This window comes from Malaclemys terrapin, chromosome 9, assembly GCF_027887155.1.
Source record: "Malaclemys terrapin pileata isolate rMalTer1 chromosome 9, rMalTer1.hap1, whole genome shotgun sequence".
Classification (NCBI taxonomy): Eukaryota; Metazoa; Chordata; order Testudines; family Emydidae; genus Malaclemys; species Malaclemys terrapin.
Window position 1 is genome coordinate 28,436,119 of NC_071513.1, and position 23,675 is coordinate 28,459,793.

General features: G+C 42.3%; 1 protein-coding gene across 4 annotated transcripts in view; it reads right to left on the reverse strand.

Annotated features, from left to right (window-relative positions):
• HDX (highly divergent homeobox) overlaps positions 1 to 23,675 on the reverse strand; it is an 89,598-nt gene that overhangs the window by 12,420 nt on the left and 53,503 nt on the right. For all 4 annotated transcript variants that reach the window (XM_054039951.1, XM_054039949.1, XM_054039953.1 and 1 more), the window contains 3 exons: positions 20,970 to 21,116; positions 7,814 to 8,021; positions 595 to 674 (listed from right to left, as the gene is read on the reverse strand). In XM_054039951.1, the coding sequence (XP_053895926.1) occupies positions 595 to 674; positions 7,814 to 8,021; positions 20,970 to 21,116 (435 nt within the window). The remainder of the gene's footprint in view (positions 1 to 594; positions 675 to 7,813; positions 8,022 to 20,969; positions 21,117 to 23,675) is intronic.

Here is a 23,675-nt window from a genome sequence, read left to right on the forward strand (position 1 = left end):
GAGGATGCTGGGGCATCTGGTCTCTGAGGTTCACAGAACATCTCAGGCTAGCTGTAACCAAATAAGGCATCAGTACTGGGAGGAGCTCCGTATGGCACCTCTGCAACCACACAGAAGTTCCTTGCTGGCTCAGGGCCTAACCATTCAACCTGAATTTAATTGTTTCAGGCCTAGCTAGTACACCAGAACTAAGCAGGACAAAACACTGTTTCAGCACTTCCACATGTCCCTATACACAGAGCATAACTCTACTGAAGCGACAATGTTCCAGAGCTGAGTAGAGTGGAAGAATTACTCAGGACTTTGGAGATGAGAAAGACTAGAATGTAGTAATGCAGTTACACTAAGTAGCCTCCTAAAACACAAGATTTCTACTCATTAAATTATATGGAAAATATTTTTAATTTTTTGACTGAATATGCACAATTCTATCAGTAACTGCTTATTTTTAGTATTCAAGTTATAAAACAGGATTCTTTTTAACAGGACATGAAACTGAAATCTTCACTACCTCAGAAATACTGCCTTTGGAAGACAGTTTATACAGTAATAATTAAGAAGGTCTAATTGGTAGGATATGGAAAGTGTACATACCACATTATCTGCAGATAATGTATTCTGGTCCTCTTCTTTGTGACCAATTTCTTCATTTTGAATAACTTCACTGGTTTCTTCTGCAGAAATAAATGAGCTATTATATCTTCCTCGGAGTTCTAGCTTTAGTACCCTAATGCCCTTTTTATGGAATTTCTTTAAGATATATTTATGTGGTGATGTCTTCTTTGACTTCTAAACCAAAGTTTATTTGTAATTAAGAAGATTGCATATAATTAATGTTTGACACAAACATTTCAAATCACATTTATACCAATCACTGCCTAAGACAGACAGACATTATTCTTGTCAGTTACTCTCCTACATTATACACCAATTTCTCACTGCTTATAGCTTCAGGCTTGGGTTTTGAAAGGAGCTTAAGGGAGTCTGGCACCCAACACACACTGAATTTCAACAGGACTTGGGTGTCAAACTCCCTAAAATCCCAGCCTAAAAGATTAGGGTACATATATGTGTGGGTTTGTCTGTCTGTGTATCTCACTCACATGCATGCATACATCCCCATATTGGTGCACTGGAACCACTAAGCCCTGGTCTACACTACAAAATTATTTCAGTATAACTACATCGCTCGGGGTGTGAATAATCCACACCCCTGAGCAATGTAGTTATACCAACCTAAGCAGTGGTGTAGAAAGCGTTACATCAGTGGAAGAGCTTCTCCCACCAACATAGCTACTGCCTCTTACGGAGGTGGAGTTATTAAGCTGATGGGAGGGCTCTCTCCTGTCACCTTAGAATGTCTTCACCAGAAGCACTACAGCAGTGCAGCTGCGCCACTGCAAGTTTGTAGTGTAGACCTGCCCTGAAATTAATCCTGAAAACTGAAAAAACCAATACAGTGGGATCAAGATTTGGCCATATTGAAATCAGTGACAATATTCTCATTTATTTACTTAATCTCGTTTTTGACCTATGCTATTTATTTCATCTCCATAGGGTTTCCCTCACACAAGGAGTACAGAATCTCCCCCCCACCATTTTTTTTTTTTTTTTTGCCAAAGGTCCCCATTGTTGTAATCTAACACTGGGAATTTATATGGGCCGAGTTACATCTCTCAGAAGTGTGAAAAATCCACACCCCGGAGAGACATAGCTATGCCGACCTAACCCCCAGTGTAGACAGTGGTAGGTCAACAGAAGAATTCTTCCATCAACCTAGCTACCATGTCTTGGATTACCTATGCCAATGGCAGAACCCATGTGTCACTGTAGCGGTTTAAGTGTAGACATACCCTAGAACATTCTGCAGTTTGATTCTGTCCTCCGATACTTTTGCTATCTTTCCAATTTTAACATCATCTACAAATCTAATCCTGGTTGAATTTACATCAAAGAATCTCTTGAAAAAGACATTAAATGGTGGTTCTTTGTTTTGTTTAGTTGGGGCTTGTCTACACTTAGAACGTTGCAGCAGCACTTCAATGAAGATGTTACCTATGCTGACGGGAGGGGTTCTCCTGTCGGCGTAGGTAATCCACCCCCCTGAGAGGTGGTAACTAGATCGATGGGTGATTCTCCTGTCAACCCAGCGCCGCCTACACCCGGAATTAGTTTGGTTTAACTGCATCGCTCATGGGTGTGGATTTTTCACATCCCTGAGCAAAGTAGTTATACCAACCTAATTTCTTAGTGTAGACCAGGGTTGGTCCCAGTATCTCTGGAAATTCAAAGAGAATCCTGGCCAAGGCTATCACTAACAGGAAGGGCCACTGAATGAAGACTGACAGTTGCTTCAGCAATGTGATTAAAGAATCTCTTCCAACTACCTGGTAGTTTTCAACAATGTAGCGATCCACGGATTCCAGACTGAGAAACCACTGCAACAGATATTGATCTGAGGTTTCATGTTGTAATGCAATGACTGTATGCCTACATGTGTTTTAATGCTGGGAAATAATGTTATAGAAAAGGGGAAAGAGCCTAACTCATTAAACTACATAAGCAAAGCTACAGATTCAAGTACAGGAAATGTCATCTATAAGAGAAGGAACAATTTCTAGCTTTGTAATTATACCAAGCCACTTTCATCAAACACAGAATGTTAAAAACATAGGCCATATAAGTTACCCTTTGATAGTTGCACAGGTTATTAATTAAGCAAATAGCTTAGTATATTTCAGAAAAGGATTAGACGTTAATATAAAACAAGAACAAACATCTGCAACAGTATATTTAGAACAAAATTAGAAAGGTTATCAATCAATCACACTTCAGGGCACAAGCCAATTTCCAGCAATTCCACCATATCAGAAAGAAATCCTACCAACTGTTTTTATATTGTATACTGAGGTGTATTAGCAGGATTTCTTGCCTTTCTTGGTGGCATCTGGCTTGACTATTTTTAAACAGAACAGCTGATTGGATGGCTCCTTGGTTTGTACCTGTATGGCAATCCCTATATTCCCAATTAATTCATATTGCTCTAATTGCAGAGACATACATTCACAGTAACTATGAATCTGTGCAAGGCAGCCGCTTCAGTTCAGTAAGCCACATAGCTCCTTTGGGGCCCTGAATCACAAGAGCTACAAAATCCTATTGCACTGCCCAGGGTCATTGTGGAAAACAAGGGAGACATCTGTATTATTTTATATGAATAGGATATGTATCTCAGTTTTACCAGTTGGATATTTAATTGGCTCATAGACTTTTGTTGTTTTAACTCACTTCTCTGACTGCAATGTAGCATTAATATTTTGTTTTGATGAAGCTGTTCTGTGTCATTTCAATCGCCTGCTTGTCACAGGTTTTTGGAGAAAGTTCTTGCAGGTGCTGAAAGCAATTGAGCCTGTCAATTTACCACTGGTGGTAAACAGTTGGGCTGCAGTCCAGAGATCTAGTCTAAGGGTGGTAGGACCAAGTGGTTCCACCCAGAGAAGGGTGAAGGAAGCAAAAGCTGTCACCAGAGGGGTGCACATGGCGGGGACTGAAAAAGGCTCTAAAGCGTAGCTTGCCCTGTAATCTCAATAGTCACCATTTGCTTAGTTTGACCAGTGAATCCAAATTTCCAGCATGAAGAACCAGTTCTTCAATTAGTGTAAATTGGCACAGCTCACTGACCTCAGAGCTGCACCGATACACCTAATGTGGATATGACTAACATAATATGGACAAAAGTGCCAGTTAATGTTACTAGTGAACCCTAACATTTTCCATTTTCTGATTTTGATAAAGTATATACCCTTAATTTTGCATCAAGTTATGGTTTTGATTTTTGTTTTTTCATCAGCTACTTTTAAAGAGGAGCAGCCCTCACCAGCCTCATTCCACTTATTTCACTTACCTAGTTAGTTCTTTTATTTCTGGGGGAATTTTGAACCATTGCACGTGCGCATAATTCATGTGCCACCCATATATTATTTTTTTTGGCAGAAAATAGCGTCTCTAGAAAGTTATTGAAGTTCTGCCTTTTGCCCACTAGAGGGCGCTATGGTGCTAGCCCAGAGCAGCCTCAGCAGAAAATAACTTTGGCTTGAAAGTTGATGCAGTTTGGCCTTTTTCCCACCAGAGGGCACTGTGGCGCTGGAACAGAGGCACTACTCCTGGCTAGCTAAGGAAGAGAAAGAGCCTGTAGTGCCTTCTTCACAGCACAGGGATGAGGGAGGTGCAGGGCCACATGGGGATTGGGGGAGGGGGTACCGGGACACATGGGGATGGGGGGAGTGGCTGTCTGAATGAGAGTGGAGGGACACATTTGGGCAGCGGGTTCAAAGACACATGGGGGTGCAGGGACACAGAGATGGGGCAGATGTGCCTGACTGAATCGGAAAGGCTAGGGGTCAGCCTGGATCTGCATGGGGGATGCTCCCTAACAAACCCTCCCTGACCCCCGCCCCAAAGAATCTGCTCCATACTTTTCCCACTCATAACCAACAACCCCAAGTTCACACCCAGGCTCCTTCCCAGCAATTACACTTCCCTCTCCCTCAGCTCCTCTGTTATCCCTGACTTTGCACGGCTTTGCACGGCTTCTGAACAGTGCAGGAAATACAGTTCTGTATTGTAGTTTAAATGAATTATTACTCAGAGTTCTGTATTAATATGCCTAGTAAGGAATCTATTTGTCAAAAAACACTTCCTGAATCTTTTTTGTTGTCTCTATTGTTATAGACATACTTGCTGACGGGTATTTTGAAATAAATGACCAAAAATAACTGAAACTGGTATGATTATATTGTGTTCTTTTGAGAAATAAAATATGCAGAATATTAAAATATTGTGTGCAGAATTTTTAATTTTTTGGTGCAGAATTCCCCCAGGAGTAGTTCTTTTCAACTCTCTGAATGTCCTTTTGGAACCTATAGTTGTATTTTCCAAAGAAGTTAAAAGGGTGATTACACAGCTCTGACAAAACAGCTGCTGCGTGTAATTCTGGACTACTTATCTTCTCCAGGAGTGTCAGCTCTTTTTTCAAACCCTCATTGATATAATTAGCCTCTCTCTCTCCTCTCATAAAGTCTTTATTATGGGTTTAGCAGACTGGAGACTCAAAGCTAAGTGACAGTCAGTACCAATAGAAGAAATAATGTCTGCAACCTAATAATAAAACTGAAATAATCATTTTGGCATACAAATAGATTCCAGTTTTAAGGATTATCAGAGTCAAAGTCCACTACTATATCTAAGGTTTTAGTTGCAATTTAGTCCAACAGCTTTTCCACAGACTTGTGGAGGGTCTAATAAAATAGTTAACTTATTCTTAATTAATCCATTTTAATTTTCCATAAAGGTTCTCTTTACTGCCTCCTAACCTATTTTGAACTACTTTCTGGTTTGTGGCTGGTAGGAAAATAATCTTTATGCTGAATATAAAAATCTCTTTCATTTTTGTTACTAAGGAAATCCTGTGTTTGTCCATAGTTCCATAAGCTTTATTATAATCATATTCTTCTTGCCCGGATCCCTTACAGCTCTGTGTTCAGCTTCAAAAGGCCTAGCTCAATGAATATTGAGTCATCCTTCACTTTAAATGGCATAACATTCACTTTTTTTCTTTTAAATAAACATCCTACTGGACCAGTTCCTTCTCCCTCAGGCAAGTCAAGGATTCTCATACTTTGGCATCTTCCTTGGATTTCAATCTGTTCAACCCAATTCTGTATCATCTTATTCTATTTATAGTTGAATTTGACAAAGACATCACAAGTTTGTTCCCAACAGTTCTCAATGTCTCTAACTCTTTCCTCTATACCATTCAAACAAATTGACAAGATCATATGTAGCATACAAAACTGCAACAGTGTGCACTAAAACAGACTTCCTTTTAGTTTAGCGAGCCCAGGGTTTATTGATCACTTCTAATCAGAAGCGCTGGGAGCAATTAGTTCAACTTTTGAAGCCAGTGAAACGTGCAAAGGTGGCAGTTCATCTCCTTTAGGGCCCAGAGTTTTAATTTAAAAAAGGGACACAGAAGACTGGGTTTGGTCATTCTATTCTGTGAGACAGAGCAAATGAGTTGATCATCTAATTCCCATTTAACACTCAAACTCATGAAATTGCAGGGGTGGGCAAACAAACTCACACACACACTCTCTCTCTCTCTTTAGGTGCCCTCTAAACAGCCCAGTGCTACTGACTTTACTGCCTAATTCTCTGCATTGTTATCAGGCTGTTTAAAGAGGCTTTAATACTATTGTAGGTATGTTTGGACTAGACTGTTTTGATTGTGTTGTAACTCTAGTTAAACCACATGATTGTTTATTTGAGTTGATCTAGAGCAGTGATTCTCAACCTACTTGCAGCCCAATCAGCACACAGCTGTGGCCCATGTGACATTCTCAGGGCCATAATTAGGGCGGAGTGGGAGCAGCACCCGCCCCAAGCACAGAGCAAGCAGGAGGGGAGAGCAAAAATGGGGCAGTGCAGGATTAGGCCCAGCGTCAGCCCCTTCCCTCAGGATTGGGCCCAGCAGCGTCGGCAGGAGGCCCCCCAGACTCTGCAAGATTGCAGGTCCATTGACCCCCAGCTAGAGCAGGCACCCGGGAATTGGACCACAGTGGCAGGTGGGAGGGGCGGGCTGGGCAGCTGAGTTACTGCTGAGGTAGGAGACCAGCCTGCACAGAGAGGAGGATGCAGGGGGGTAGGACCGCGGGGAGGGGGGTGCAACCGATGCATGGGGGACAGACTCTAGGTTGGGGACTGCTGGCTGGGGGCAGTCCCTGGATGGGGGGCTAGATACTAGGGCACAGTCCCTGAATGGGAAGGTTGAGTGCTGAGGAGGCTGTCCTTGAGGGGCCTGGGTGGGGAACTAGATGAAGGAGGGGACAGTCCGTGGGAGTGGGGGAGCGGTCAGCACTCAGCACTGGACAAGGCACCCTGTCTCTGCAGGGCAGGCATGTGTGCCAGCCAAATGTTGGGTGGGGGGCGGGGTCTGGATGCTGGGGGTACAGTTCCAGCTGGGTTGGGTGATGGGGGGCAGTCCCTGGCTGGGGGTTCAATGTGGGGAGAGGCTCGGGGGCAGTCCCTAGATGGGGGGGCTGGGCGCATAGGAAGAAGTCCCTGGCTGGGGGGAGGGGGAGCCATCTTTGCAGGCAGGCTCTGCAGCTGTGCTGCCAGCAGCAGCGAGGAAGGGAGGGTGGCAATACAACATATCATGCCACCCTTACAGTAAATTAATTCATTTTAACAGTTAACGTTTGACTTATTTTGCTAATTTAAAATGCTCTTGGTAAACATTTGCCAGTGTTGAAATGAAAAGTACTATATCAGTTTGAATCATACTGCTGTCATTAACAAATACTCAAAAACTAAACCTTATTTTATTTTTTTTAGATCTACAAGTAGCATATATATATAGTGTGGATGTGGCCACATAACAGAGAGCTGCATATGCGGCCCACAATGGTAAATAGGTTGAGAACCACTGATCAAGAGGAACTGACAGGTCTACTTATTTTAGTGTTTTAGAAAATAAATTGTTAAAGAGTGCTCAGAGCGCTGAATGGGTGCTCTTATTACAGTTTTTATAAATCTACATAATAGCTCAAAAACTTGCCTCCGCCACCTTGGCAAGGACAATGCCAAATGACTGTAATTTTAAAAATAGTAGTTTGAGTTTCAGAAAGCTGTTCATTTCCTAGGTAAAAAAAGCAACTGTTTCAAACACTTCAGAATGTACACACCAGAGAGGGATGAAAAGCACACAAATTGCAAAATATAATTAACAAAACAGTGTAATTGCAGTTTCAAATACCTTGTGAACTTCCTTCAGATAAGCAGATTGATACTTCATCATTCCTATCATTATCATCTCCCACTTCAGTAGCAGTTTCCTCTCCTGGAGTAAGTGCTGATTTAGCACCAGATTCAGGATGGTCACAGAAATCAGCAGGGCCTCCTCTAGGGGGTGGGACTTCAATCCCCATTAAACGATATTTTCGTCTTCGATTCCCAATCCAAGTCTTATAGAGAGAAATACAAATGGATGATATCAGAAATAGTAACAAAAGTCACAGTCCTAAAACCATGAGTAATGAACATTTCTGTGTGACAGGGAGAGGGCAAGATCCTTGGCCCAATTTTCCCTGCTCTACCACATGCCAGTGGAACAAAGCAGCCCAAAATATAGTGGAGCTGGCCACCTTGGGATTTCCCACAGCATATTGTAAATCCTCCAGTGGTATAGCTCTATCTCATTCCCCTCCACAAAGAGGACATAGCCAGAGAAAGCTGGGCAGAGCCAGAGCACCACTATGCTTTGGCTTTCCACTGTTGTAAGAATAGCCTTTAGGAGGAGTTGTCAATGAAATTGCCCAGGGAGGTTGTGGAATCTCTATTATTGGAGATTTTTAAGAGCAGGTTAGATAAACACCTCTCAGGGATGGTCTAGATCAGGGGTGGGCAAACTACGGCTTGGGGGCCGCATCTGGCCCTTCAGACGTTTTAATCTGGCCCTCGAACTCCTGCTGGGGAGCGGGCTCCGGGGTTTGCCCTGCTCCACGTGTGCCGTGGCTTCCCACGGCTCCCAGAAGCAGCAGCATGTCCCCTCTCTGGCTCCTATGCACAGAAGCAGCCAGGCGGCTCTGCAAGGTACCCCTGCCTCAAGCGCTGCTCCTGCAGCTCCTATTGCCCAGCAACCGTGGCCAAAGGGAGCTGCAGGGGTGGCACCTGCGGATGGGGCTGTGCGCAGAGCCACGCCTCCATGTAGGAGCCGGAGGGGGACATGCCGCTGCTTCTGGGAGCTGCTTGAGGTAAGTGCTGCCCCGAGCCTGCACCCCTGACACCGTCCAGCGCCCCAACCCTCTGCCCCAGCCCTGATCCCCATCCCACCCCCCACTCCCACCCTCCTGCCCCCCGAGAGCCCACACCCCCAGCCCAGCCACTCCCCCACCTGCACCTCAACCCCCTGCCCTAGCCCAGAGCCCCCTTCTGTACCCTGAACTCATTTCTGGCCCCACCCCAGAGCTTGCACCCCCAGCCAGAGCCCTCACTCCCTCCACATCCCAACCCCCAATTTTGTGCGCATTCATGGCCCGCCATACAATTTCCATAACCAGATGTGGCCCTCGGGCCAAAAAGTTTGCCCACCCCAGTCTAGATAATACTTAGTCCTGCCTTGAGTGCAGGGGACTGAACTAGATGACCTCTCAAGGTCCCTTCCAGTCCTGTGATTCTATGCATGTTGAGAGCAACCTTCAGGCCACTCCAAACTATGCAGGAACCTGGGCAGTCTCAGGGTCAAGTAATCTTAAAGGTGACTTAAAATAAGACAACACAACCTTACATTCCTTTCACATAATCCAAGCCCTGGTCTACACTACAGGGTTAGGTCGAATTTAGCCGTGTTAGGTCGATTTTCTATAGAGCTACACAAGCAACTCCATTCTGTCAACCTAAAAGGCTCTTAAAATCTATTGCTGTACTCCTCCCCAGCGAGGGGAGTAGCGCTACAATCGACCTTGCTGGGTCGAATTTGGGGTAGTGCGGAGGCAAATCAACGTTATTGGCCTCTGGGAGCTATCCCAGAGTGCTCCAATCTGACCGCTCTGGATAGCACTTTCAATTCCAATGCACTAGCTACATACGCAGGAAATGCCCCAGGAACTTTTGAATTTCATTTCCTGTTTGGTCAGCGTGGCGAGCTCAGCAGCACAGGTGACCATGCAGTCCTCCCAGAATCGTAAGCAAGCTCCAGCATGGAGCGAACGGGAGACACTGGATCTGATTGTTGTATGGGGAAAAGAATCTGTGCAGGCAGAACTCCGATCAAAAAGAAGAAATGCTAATATATATGCCAAAATTGCACAGGGCAGGATGGACAGAGGCTACAACAGGGATGTACAACAGTGCCACATGAAAGTCAAGGAGCTCAGGCAAACCTACCAAAAGACAAAGGAGGCAAACAGTCACTCTGGGTCAGAGCCCCATACATGTTGCTTCTATGATCAGCTGCATGGCATTCTAGGGGGGGATCCTACCACTACCCCACCACAGTCCGTGGACACCTGTAAGGGGGGAGTCTCACGCAACACGGAGGATTTTGTGGATGAGGAAGAGGAGGAGAAGGAGAATGCGCAGCAGGCAAGCGGTGAATCCATTCTCCCCGGCAGCCAGGACCTTTTCATCACCCTGGAGCCAATACCCTCCCAAGGCGGGATCCCTGAACCTGAAGGCGCAGAAGGCCCCTCTGGTGAGTGCACATTTGTAACTACAGTACAGGGTTTAAAAGCAATAGTGTTTAATGTTTGATTTGCCCTGAAGACTTAGGATGCATTCGTGGCCAGTACAGCTACTGGAAAAGTCTGTTAATGTGTCTGGAGATGGAGCGGGAATCCTCCAGGGACATCTCCATGAAGCTCTCCTGGAGGTATTCTGAAAGCCTTTGCAGAAGGTTTCTTGGGAGGACTGCCTTATTTCGTCCTCCACGGTAGGACACTTTACCACACCAAGCCAGTAGCAAGTAGTCTGGAATCATTGCAGCACAAAGCATGGCAGCGAATGGTCCTGCGTTTTGGTCACATTGAAGCAACATTCGGTCTATATCTTTGTGTCTTAGCCTCAGGAGAGTGATATCATTCACGGTCACCTGGTTGAAATAGGGGAATTTTTGTAAGGGAACAGTAAAAGGATCCCATTCGTGCTGGGCTGTTTGCGTTTGGCTAAAAGGGATCATCCCTGAGACTATCCACACGGCGGGGAGAGGGGTGAAGGGATCATCCCAAATAGCCACGCGGAGGGGTGGGGGGAAGAGTGTGCTGCACATCCACCCAAAAACCACAGCCCCTCCTTTTAAATGGCAAACCCAACTGGCATTGCTTGCTATGGGAAAGGAGGGCGCCGCAATTTGAAAACATTCCCACATGTTATGAAGGCGTTAGAAACCAAATCTGCATACCCTTTGGCTTACCATGGCTGCCTGGAAACCGAATTCTGTTGCCCAGCCGTGTGTGATGTGTCACCATACCGGCAGGCACTCAATATAAAAGGCAAAATGCAATCTGGTACTTAACGCACATGTGCTGTCTGCTGTGAATTGCTTGATTCACTGTGAAAGAGTCACTTTTGTTCTCAGAAATGTATTATCTTAAATTTTACCCTCCCTTTTCATCCCCCAACAGGTGCAAATGTTTCTATGCCCCCCTATCATCTCCGTCCCTGAGGTTATCTCAGATTAGAAGGCGAAAAAAACGCACTTGTGATGACATGTTTTCCAAGCTCATGCAGTCCTCCCGCACTGATAGGGCACAGCTGAATGCATGGAGGCATTCAGTGATGAGACGAGGCAGGATGCAATGCTGAGGCTAATGGGGGAGCAAACGGACATGCTCAGGCATCTGGTGGAGCTGCAGGAAAGCCAACAAGAGCACAGACCGCCACTGCATCCACTGTACAACTGCTTGCCCTCCTCCCCAAGTTCCATGTCCTCCTCACCCAGACGCCCAAGAACACGGGGGGAGGCTCCGGGCACCCAGCCACTGCACTCCAGAGGATGGCCCAAGCAACAGAAGGCTGTCATTCAAACAGTTTTGATTTATAGTGTGGCTACAATAAGCAATTTGGCCTTGTCCTTCCCTCCTCCCCAACCCCACCCTACTCCACTCGGGATACCTTATCAGTCATCTCCCCCCTCTTTTTTTTTAAATTAAGAAAGAATGCATGGTTTCAAAACAATAGTGACTTTATTTCCTTTGCCAGCTGTGATTGAAGGAGGGAGGGTGGTTGGCTTACAGGGAGTTAAAATCAACAAAGAATGCGGGTTTACATCAAGGAGAAACACATACAACTGTCACACCATAGCCTGGCCAGTCATGAAACTGGTTTTCAAAGCCTCTCTGATGTGCAGCACGCCTACCTGTGATCTTCTAATCGCCCTGGTGTCTGGCTGTTCAAAATTGGCAGCCAGGCGATTTGCCTCAACCTCCCGCCCCACCATAAACGTCTCCCCCTTACTCTCACAGATATTATGGAGCACACAGCAAGCAGTAATAACAATGGGAATATTGGTTGCGCTGAGGTCTAACCTAGTCAGCAAACAGCGCCAGCGAGCTTTTAAACATCCAAAGGCACATTCTACCACCACTCTGCACTTGCTCAGCCTATAGTTGAACTGTTCCTTACTACTGTCCAGGCTGCCTGTGTATGGCTTCATGAGCCATGGGAGCAAGGGGTAGGCTGGGTCTCCAAGGATAACTATTGGCATTTCAACATCCCCAACAGTAATTTTCTGATCTGGGAAGTAAATCCCTTCCTGTAGCTGCTCAAACAGCCCAGAGTTCCTAAAGATGCGAGCGTCATGCACCTTTCCCGGCCATCCCACTTTGACATTGGTGAAACGTCCTTTATGATCCACCAGTGCTTGCAACACCATTGAGAAGTACTCCTTGCGGTTTATGTACTGGTTGGCAAGGTGGTCCAATGCCAAGATAGGGATATGCGTTCCATCTATCGCCCCACCACAGTTAGGGAAACCCGTTGCAGCAAAGTCATCCACTATGACCTGCACATTTCCCAGAGTCACTACCCTTGATAGCAGAACGTCAGTGATTACATTGGCTACTTGAATCACAGCAGTCCCCACAGTAGATTTGTCCACTCCAAACTGCTTCCCGACTAACCGGTAGCAGTCAGGCGTTGCAAGCTTCCACAGTGATATCGCCACTCGCTTCTCAACTGTCATGTCAGCTCTCATCTTGGTACTCCTGCGCTTTAGGGCAGGGGAAAGCAACTCACAGAGTTCCAGGAAAGTGGCCTTACGCATGTGAAAGTTTCGCAGCCACTGGGAATCATCCCATACCTGCAACACTATGCCATCCCACCAGTCTCTGCTTGTTTGCCGGGCCCAGAATTGGCGTTCCACTGTATCAACCAGCCCCACTTCCGCCATGATGTCCCAATTGCCACAGCCTGTACTTTCAGGAACGTCTGTGTCCATGTCCTCATCACAATCGTCCTTGTGCTACTGTCTCTTAGCCAGGTTCTGCACATACTGCAGTATAATGCACAAGGTGTTTACAATTCTCGCAACAACAGTGGTGAGCTGAGCGGGTTCCATGCTTGCTGTGCTATGGTGTCTGCACAGCTAACCCAGGCAAAAAGGCGCGAAATGATTGTCTGCAGTTGCTTTCACAGAGGGAGAGAGGGAGGGGAGAGTGACGACATGTACCCAAAACCATCTGCGACAATGTTTTTGCCCTATCAGGCATTGGGAGCTTAACCCATAATTCCAATGGGCAGTGGAGACTGTGAGAACTGTGGGATAGCTTCCCACAGTGCACCGCTCCATGAGTCCATGCTAGCCACAGTAGTGAGGACACACTCCGCCAACGTAATGCACTTAGTGCGGACATACACAATCAACTGTATAAAATTGATTTCTAAAAATCGACTTCTATAAAATCGACCTAATTTCATAGTGTAGACATACCCCAAGTCACCACACCTCTCAACAGATAAAGATTTACACTTAAAAGTATACAAGTATGACCAGACAGATGGTAAGAGACATGCTTATTCTTTTTCCTAAATTACATACAAAAACATTAAAAGAACATTATTAAGATTGCAAAGTTAAGCATTCAAAATTTAAAAATGCCAAAATTAAGGTTGCCCATGGCTTCTTGTCTGATCTGTCTCTTCCCTCCCCAAGCACATTGGCTCTCAGACTCAGTCTCTGACCCAGGCTCTGCATCCAATGTTGGTCATCCCTTTACAACCCCTCCCTATCTCAATGTCCCAGCCAGTCTCAGTCTTTCTTCCCACCTAATCTCCCATCACCTCCATTTCTCGCCAAACTGGTTCCTCATCCCAGTCTCATTGCCCAATCAGTCCCAGCTTCTCCTCGAGCTCACAATCTTGGTCTCCACATCCAGCCAGTTTCTTGCCTCTCCAGTCCCAGTCTCAAATCAAATTTCTTATTCCAATCCACTCCACTCCTCTTCTTCCCCTCCAAAATCTGTTTTTTTGTTTCCTCTGTATTCAAATCAGACAACTTCTTCCTCCGTGCTACCTGGGTGTCATCAGGGGAGTCACTGAAAGCACAGGAGACACGAGGTCTCTGGGATTAGTTCCCAGGCCCAGCTCCATCCTGACTTTGGGATGGCACAGGCAGAGTCTGGTCAGATGTATGAGCTGTGAGGGAATGGGGCATGCTCAGTTGCTTTGTTGGAAGGCACAGGCAGAGTCTGGTCAGTACTAGGAGCCGAGAGGCACTGTAACATGATCAGTGAAGATAGAATCTTCAGATATTTTTAGCAGCTATAATCAAGAAGTCTCTAATGAACATGTGCAATTGGGATTTACTTCAAAGGTTTATAATTTGGCCAAAATCGGGCAGATTTTCACAGAGATGGAAATGGCACATCCCATGATAAATTTCAAGTCCTGGCTCCAAAGCATGGGGGTACTAAAGCGTAAAAAAAAAGTTGCCAGAATTTTTTAACATTGGCAAAACAATGTATTTTTCCTTGCCTCATTCTCAGAAACAGCTCAACTGTTTTGGCTGAAATAAAATAAAAAAATAAAAATAGAAAAAACCTGAAGAAGACACCCAGCATGGAAAATTTGAGCCCAAAGTGTTAAAGCTTTACAAAGATATAAGACCCTATTTTCAGTTTCTTATAATGCAAAGTGTCCGGCAACTTAAATAACAGACAGGGATACCAGCTTTACCTACAAAACTATGCCATGCTGTGTGTAGCTTTTTTCAAAATTAATTACCTTTGAAACAAAACTACTTTAAAAAGTTAAAATTGTTTACTCTTCACATTGTTTCTGATGATCCCTTGCTCTTGGATAAAATGACCCTTCCCCTAATCTATATTTTCATAATAAAGAACGTACAATAGTTCCAAAAATGGGCAAATTAGAGCATTTTAAACACAGTGAATATAATTTGAGGTTAAGGATTTTCTCATAAAATAATTTGCCATATCTTTAACTTCCTTATGCTTATGGCAGCAATGCATGGTGCTAACTACTGTAGGGTTTATGCAACATTACCACAATTTATCTTTCCTTTATTTAAGAGTGAGTCTGCCTCTTTATTCCCTATCACAGTGAATTACTGAAAAAAATCCAGCAAGAAGTTATTGGAACATATGGACAAGGCAGACTGTTTATTTTTCTTTTTGATGTGTCATTTCTGCTTTTAAAATTCTGCCAAAATAGAACCGTGCATTCACTACTGTACGTTGAACATGCCCCTTGAAATACATGTATCTACTTCTGTGGAATCCAAACTTAAAATTAGAAAAGAAAATATATGCCATGTATTTACAGGCTTTCCTATAGCAAACACCACTCTATAATGAATATTTTGGAGCAGTGCATTGAGAAATGCACCTAAATATATACATTTCTCTTTTCCGTAAACCAACTGGCTTCACCCCAAGGAGGAATACTGATCTAAACAACATATTCTAATTGAATTTCTTCATTATACTATCTCCTTGAAAAACTCAAATCAACACTCTACAAAGAATGCAAACTTTAATTACTTACAAAACCCCATTGTCATGCATCTGTCCTCTATTCCTCAAATTATTTCTGATTATGAAATTGTGCAAAGAAGGTATTTTTTTTTCTAGTCATCATCCTTGTGCTCCCAAGACATTCAGATGTCTAAGAGCCCAGGTCATCACCATGAAAGCTCTTCTAATGTAAAACACTGAACTTTGGCATGAATCAATAAATCAGTCAAGAGAAGGAGGATTAAAAACAAACTTCTAATTACACTCAAAAAGCTAGGTAATCAAAAAAGAAATTAAAGAAGTATTGGACAATTTAATGAGGCTTTGGTACAGAGTTCACGTGTCTGAGAATACCACAAAATAACCAGCATTGCTTCTGGTGCCTTGGAAATCCATGAAAGGCCATCTGGGGGTGTCAAAACATATGTAAGATTAATGTACAGCCTGCAGTCACTCTATGTGACCACAATCCCTTTGGAAGCACTGGAGCCAGGGGACAAACTACACCATTGAACGTGAAAGGACTAAATCTGATGGAATTTGATGGTGCACAGGGGTGAAATGTCATTCTTATGTGAGAAAGAAAAAGCAATAGATTTTCCTCATATTCTTTGCACTAAAGAATTCTAATTATATAAGGGGCCATGCTTATAGATCACGTATGTGTGCATTTCCAGAACAACAACATTTCTTGTTGGGGACAAATCATTAAGAAAAAATGATCCCCCTTAAAAACCTACTGCAAGGGGGTAAAGCTGTGGGGAGGGGAACTGAATAAAATTAAAACAAAGTAAAATGAAAAAAAAGACATAACGTGAAAATTGTATATGTACATTAAACCATTAATTTTGATCACACTTCTTCACAAACTGAAAGAACATAGGGAATATTTGTTTTAGTTTCATGTAACTATACCTTAGTGCTATGATGCAAGTTTGGTACTTACTTTTTTGAAACAATGTAACCAATTAAATTATTAATTCATTGATTACAGGAATTACTCCCAAATAAAATCTTTGTTAGCCAATAGTTAAGGCTAAGAAGTACTACTCTGAACAATGTGCTCAATGAAAACAATATTTTAAAAAACAAACACGCAGTCACCAGCTAAGCTTAAACACACAGTTCTGACACCCGACTTAAATGAAGGCATAGACCGCAAATCTATGTCTGTTAAACAATCTTAAAAAAAATCTCTACCCTTGCAGTGCTGCCAGCCTCCAATCTTTCATGATTTGTGCCTTTCATAGCTAGGCCCTGTTCCTGAAAAAACCTCTAAATGATAATTTCTGTTGTTCTGATATGAAGGACATTTGAAAAGGGCTTTCAGAAGTTTGCTGGTTATGGTGAAAGTCTTCTTCCATTTTAAAATGTCCATGTATTGACCCAGTAGCAACACCATGTCAATTGCCTTATCTCCTTTTAAATTTGGAGAGTGGTGTACTGTTAGGCCTAGAAGATTTATACACATAGGAACACTAGCTCTGTGCTGAAAAATACTTGTAATTGTCACATCAATTATACTGGTGTTTACATATCACAGCACCTTCAAAATCCTAACACATATAGACACATTTTTTTAATGAGGAAGAGGGACTGATAGCCATCTCAGTCCTACTGGTACAATCAGGAATTGGTAAAATATACATTCTTTTGTTTATGGTTGTAAAGTAGAGCAGAGTTTGCTCAACTGTTGTATGATTAAGAGCAGTGCACTCCAGATGTTGTCACCCCAAAAACAGATTTAGGGTACTCCTAGAATAGCTCACCTACTAACCAATCTGTTTTCCTGACATATGGGTCTCCAGGGTGGCTAAGGAAATACCTGGAGGACACAGACACGGGCTTCTGATAAATGACTGACACAAAGACAATGTTCTTTTCAAAACAAGGCACCTTTTTATTGGTGCAAATAATAATCCCTAATACAATAATAATCTAAAACACAAATGTCTTATAGCAAGTTAAAGAATACCCCAAACCATATTGCCTTACAGTTGAGATGATCCTAAGTGATGCGCCCTGCTTTGTTCAGTTGTTCAGAGGTTGCTGACAGCAGTTTTAAATGTTCTTTAAAACTTACATATATACATTCTCTTTACAAATAGCACAACACAAACACACATCTTTATTAACCCAAGCGCACACATACACTCTGTTACTCACTACGCTATATTATTCTGTAATATTGTCTGACAGACTTACTCCACGCTTGCTGACTGTTTCTCCTGAACTTTCTCTCTGCTTCCCTCTGCTGCTGTGTTGTTTTTACTTTTTCTCCCACTGCTGCTGGACCGGGCAGGATACTCTGCTGCTGCTGTCAATAGACTGCTCAGGCAAGCTTTGCTCTTCTTCTCTGTCCTTCTTGCCTGTCAGCTCCTACTCTCTCCTCCTATCAGCCCACTGACATGCTGACTATCCTGCCAGAACTTTTTAGACACCTTTGATAATATCTTCCTGTAAGATCTTTACTGCACATGCTCACTGCCAACATTCCATCCATGCTCACTGCCAGTTCTATTTTTAGCGTGCAGCTGTTGTTTACCTCAGGGTTATGATCTGCTGACCTTTCCCCTACTTTGGTTTTTCCACCAATTCTATGTTGTTTACCTCAGCTGACCTTTCCCCTACTTTTGAAGTATCATGTAGGGTGACCAGATGTCTCGATTTTATAGGGACAGTCCTGATATTCTGGGCTTTGTCTTATATAAACTCCTATTATCCCCTATCCCGATTTTTCACACTTGCTATCTGGTCACCCTAGTGTCATGTAGTCTGCAGTTTCCAATGGTGGAGTGACTCTTGCTTATTCAAAAGGAGGTCAAGAATACAAAATGGAATCTGGGGAATTTCTCTGGTATCAATGTGATTACTACTGATGGGATTAAGTTGTTTGTCTTGACTATATAGGGACAAGGGTGAGGCAAGAAGTGGCTTTCTTCCATCCAGACCCATTTTTTACAGTCAGTGTAGTGCTGCCCAATTACAAATGCCATAGATGGTAGTCAAATACACTAGACAATTTCTATTATTGAACATGCTCTTCTTATGAACACAAGGCCTGATGCTGAATGCAAAACCACACAGCCAGACCCCTGCACCCATACAATAGTCCACTGAGTTCAATTCACAGGCATCCTGAGGCATATTATGACTTGCAGAACTGAGGGATCAAAGGGCTTAACCCATCATACTCTATCCAAGATGTCCTATTAAATAAATAATTGGGCCCATAATGCCTAAAAAAAATATTGATTTACTAATCTCCAAAGCAGTGGTTCTTAACCTGGAGTGCACACGCCCCTTGGGGGTGCGAGATGCCCTTTCTGGGAGTGCAAGACATGCCAGATTTTTTTAGAAGGTAAATAATCGAAAACACAAATTAAGCACAGGCACGTAAGTACAACTAGTTTGTTTCATCAAACCTATGTATTTATTAACATTATACATTTTTTAACAATTACTGTAATATACAAACAAAAAATACATCTAGGTTTAAAGAACTGACCTACTTCAATGATTTTTGATAAGGGGTGCGAGAACATATTTTGAGAACCAAAGGGGTGCAGGCTGCAGTAAAGGTTAAGAACCACTGCTCCAAAGAGTGCAGTACCATGCTCAGTATCTGATCATTTCCATATACCAACGTAAAACACCCAAATATTTGAAAAAGGATAAAACCTTTGCAGCGTATTATGTATTACCTATCCCTCTTTTAACACCTCCAGGCTCAAAAAAATCCCCACACTATTAAATGTGAATGTAGAGAGCGGTCTCAGTAATTAACCTTTCAAAAATGAATTAATGTACATGACTATATTTTTCAGTTCTAATGTTTTCTATTTTAACAAGTACTGGTCTGTACTTAATATGACACTAGAGTGCCTCCAAGGGCACAAAGGGATTTAAGTAAATTTACATAAAAGGAAATAAAAATGTTTTGGTCACATAATGGTAAAAAGCCTTTAATCCAAAAATTCAAGAATTACAACAAATGAAACATTCCTTTAAATGCTTGTGTATATTTCAATTTATTACTGATATGATGAAAATTTCATGCACGCACCCCCCAGTTTATGAACATTACTTAACTAAATAATAAATATTTTCATTATTGTGGTGCTTAATAGAGCTCCCAAAGAAAGATGATGAAACATCAAGTTAACTAAAATGAAAGATCATCATACAGTTAGCTTGGACTCAAGATAAAAAAAATAATCCTGTGACTAACACCTACTTGTCAGAACCATGAAAAGTGAAGGGCAAAGTAACTTGTCACGTCCATCTTCCTGCTAATAAAAGACTGTTCTCTACACTATGTTGTCCTGCATTTTTCTCCAATTACTCTCAAACAGTCAGGCAAAAGAACTTCCACCACTTGGTTTGGCAAACTCGTTCAATATTTGTAAACTGTTCCAACTGTGCTCCCTCTTAGTCATCACACAGCCAAACTAAACACATTACATTTTTTGAACTCTTCTCAGAAGTCAATTCCTCTATCCCTAATTGCTCTAAGTTCCTCCCAACTTTCTATTAGTCAGGGCTCAGAATTCTAGGCTTTACTTTAGGCAGAGTCTCATTAGTATTGAATGAAGAGATTATCACTTTCCTAACCCATGGGCATGATGCATCTGTATAAACTCTACCCATATGTGACCACCATGTTGATCACAATTCTGCAGCTCTGCCTTCTGCTGTAGTATTCAGATTTCAAGTTCAAGGTAGAACAGATCCTGAAATCCAGATATTTTAGAATACTCCCAGGATTGCAATCTTCTCTACACCTCTGGAATATCTGTCCACTGTGTCCAGTATCATTTTAGTATTTTCTTCAGTTACATTGCATGGCTCTCTAAAATGATCAACCACATCAACACTGTATTCATTTTTCTTCCCTAAGGAAATCATTGATGACTATGTGGACTACTAAATGGAAATTCCCCAGCATCCCTCAGGATATTCTTTGCCATCTTTGTCACATCTTATCCTGGTTCCTACAAAAGTATTTCCCCCCCCCCCCCGCCCATTTTGATCAATTTTTTTCACGTATTTTTTATTTTACACCAAAAGCATTCCCTTATCCCTAGAGGCACTTCGTATTTTAGTCCTATCATAATTGCTAGTTCTTTTCAATCTGCTGGGATACTCCTGCTCATTTAAAATCTTATATAAATTCCAGTCTAAATGGAATGTCAATTGTTTTGTAAAGCTGCTCTTGCTGATGATCAATAAAAAAAACAAAAACAAAAACAAAAAAACCCTCACCTGAGGGCTTTTATCTATATATAGACTGGTGAAAGAGCAAGAGTACATCCTAACAGGCCATTCATTATTTAATATGTGAAATATATTTCTGGCTACCTCATGCAATTTTAAAAGGTTTTTTATCTATGCTATTTTTGCTTCTGAAACAAGATAACGGAGAGACTGTACATTTCTTACCCGCACTATTTCACAGTCAACATTTAATTCTGCAGCAACAGCTTCAATTTTTTCTCTGCAGACTGAGCCCAGGCTGGTCATGCCATTGTCCCAGTATTTCTTGAGAGTGGCTAAATCTCGGTCACTAAACTGCGTGCGGTCCTGTAGCTGTAAGACAAGAAGTTATGATTATAACAAGATATAAAAAAAGGCTTTCAGGTGATACTGCCTTGTTCACAAACGAAGTACTTTGGTATTACAAAACGAAAAATCACTTCATGGCCTTCCATTTCCTTAGCTTTTCTGATCTTTAAATTCTCTCATATTGGTTTCCCTGAAGATGTCAATTTTTCAATCTATTAGATTGGCACAGAGTTCTCTGGGATCCACCTCTGTCGGTGGTTTTAGAACCAATGGAAGTTTTAAATGTCTTAGCATTGTTTAATTCCACCTTATTTGATTTGCTTTATTTCACTTTTATAAGGTTTCATGAGTAATCATGGGGTATTTTTTGCTTCAGCTGTTTACTTTCTCTTCACCCCATTATGCGTATTATTCCTTGGAGGTGGAGAAAGTTGGCTTTTTTTTTTTTGCCAGAACCCTTTTATCTTACTGAAACCTACAATACATGCATAATTCAAAGGATTCCAAGTCCCCTAAAGGGAATCCTTTTATGTTTATATGGTAGCTCTGGAGTTTAAATTGTTTTCACTATTTTATTTATGATTTACCAAATGTTGTGTTTTGATAAAACTGCACATGATAGTTGACAACAGATATAAACAAGGACACTGGAAAATGCTTTCGAGGTTACCTGCCATATCCTGGATTTGTATGGTTGTGTATTGAAAATGTATGTATGTTGTACTGCACTGCAAGTAAAACCATTAGCTCCAGTAACACTTGTTAGTCCAACTATCTTAATCATTGTTTCCACTTCCTCACGCCAACAAATAGATTTGCCACCTCTTGCTGCGAAGAATCCATAGAGACAGCTACTTTTAAAGTCTTCATAAAGAGATAGCAGAAACACATCTGCAGATGCTTAGTTACTTATTATTTACATCAATCACTGAAATTATATATTTCAAACCAAGATTTCTATGTCAGAGAGAAGAGAATTTTCAAATAAAAAGCTATTAAAACATTAATTTTAAAATGAGTCATCAAAATCAGTGGAACCAAAATTATCACTAAGATTTTTGATAGAATCCAATATGGTTATCTGCCTCTTTAGTTATAAGTCTCTGCTGTTTTCCCCCTTTTCAAATAAATGCTTAACGAGTCATTAAAAGAACTTCAGCGCTAAATTAATATAAAATAGGTGTGTCAAAATAGAGTCTGTTTTCTAGAAAAATAATGTCCTGTTTAGAGTGATTATGTAATTCAGCATATTATATTCACTACCAAAAAATACTCCAAATACTACCTTGCTATGTACAGTTTCATCCATCTAGGTACAGTCAATTCAGAACCTTTCTTCACTGTCTACCATTCAGAAGTGAAAGGGAAGAGGAAAGCCAACTTCCTAATGGACTCTGTTCTGAGACTGAGGGCTCTGCAAATATCTGAACTGTTCCATTTTTTCCCTATGGACTTAATTTGAGCAAAATGACAGAGTAGATACTTCCAAGCCCATTGATCAAATACCTACTAAGATGGGGTGTTTTGGGCTTCTACAAATGACTGGAGGTGTTCTGCCTCATTCTCATTCTGCCTGCCTGGAACTGTGGGAGGATAAGGGGCAGCCCAGTGACTGAAGGAAGGGAAGGAACTGCTGAAGGTAAGAGGAGGTGCATGATGGAAGACATTTAAGAACGTTTCAGGAAAAACATGGGGACATATAGACAGCTCATAGCTCAGCGGTTGTCAAACTTTTGTATTGGTGACCTTTTCTCACACAGCAAGTCTCTGAGCGCTGTCTCTGAGTAATTCCCTCCCCCCCCCCCCGTAAATTAAAAACACATTTTTTATATTTAATATTATAAATGCTGGAGGTGAAGCAGGTTTGGGGGTGGAGGCTGACAGATCACAACCCCCCCAAGTAATAACCACATGACCCTGTTTCATCAAACCTATGTATTTATTAACATTATACATTTTTTAACAATTACTGTAATATACAAACAAAAAATACATCTAGGTTTAAAGAACTGACCTACTTCAATGATTTTTGATAAGGGGTGCGAGAACATATTTTGAGAACCAAAGGGGTGCAGGCTGCTGACTCCCAGCTTGAGAACCCCAGTCATAGCTAGTTCAACTTATACGCTGATTTTTTTTAAAAACCTTGATGGTAAAGTAGTACTGCATCTGCTCCTGGGGATACCATAAGAACCATTGCTGCAGCTACTTGCCACTCAGGCAGTTCTACATGGTCTTTGCCTGAGAGTTGGCCAACAGCAGAGGAGAGGGAACCAGGATTTGTGGATTGTCTTCTAAGTGATTGGGCCCTCTGGCTGCTGGAGAAAAATCCCTGGGAGCAAACCATGCAGCTGTCTTTCAATGTGAGGATTCAGTTCATGGTCATGAACTGATACCATGTCACTTTCTCTCCTATACTGTTGTTACTTGGGAGTAGAGAAGAGGGAAGCCACTACTGTATCTCAAAGAGGAGGGAGGAGGCAAAGGAAAACCTCCAGGAGTTAAATTAACCAATTCCAAGCTGTAGCAAGGCTCAAAGTCCATTTTAGATATCTGGTTCCCAATGTTACACAATATTCTAGG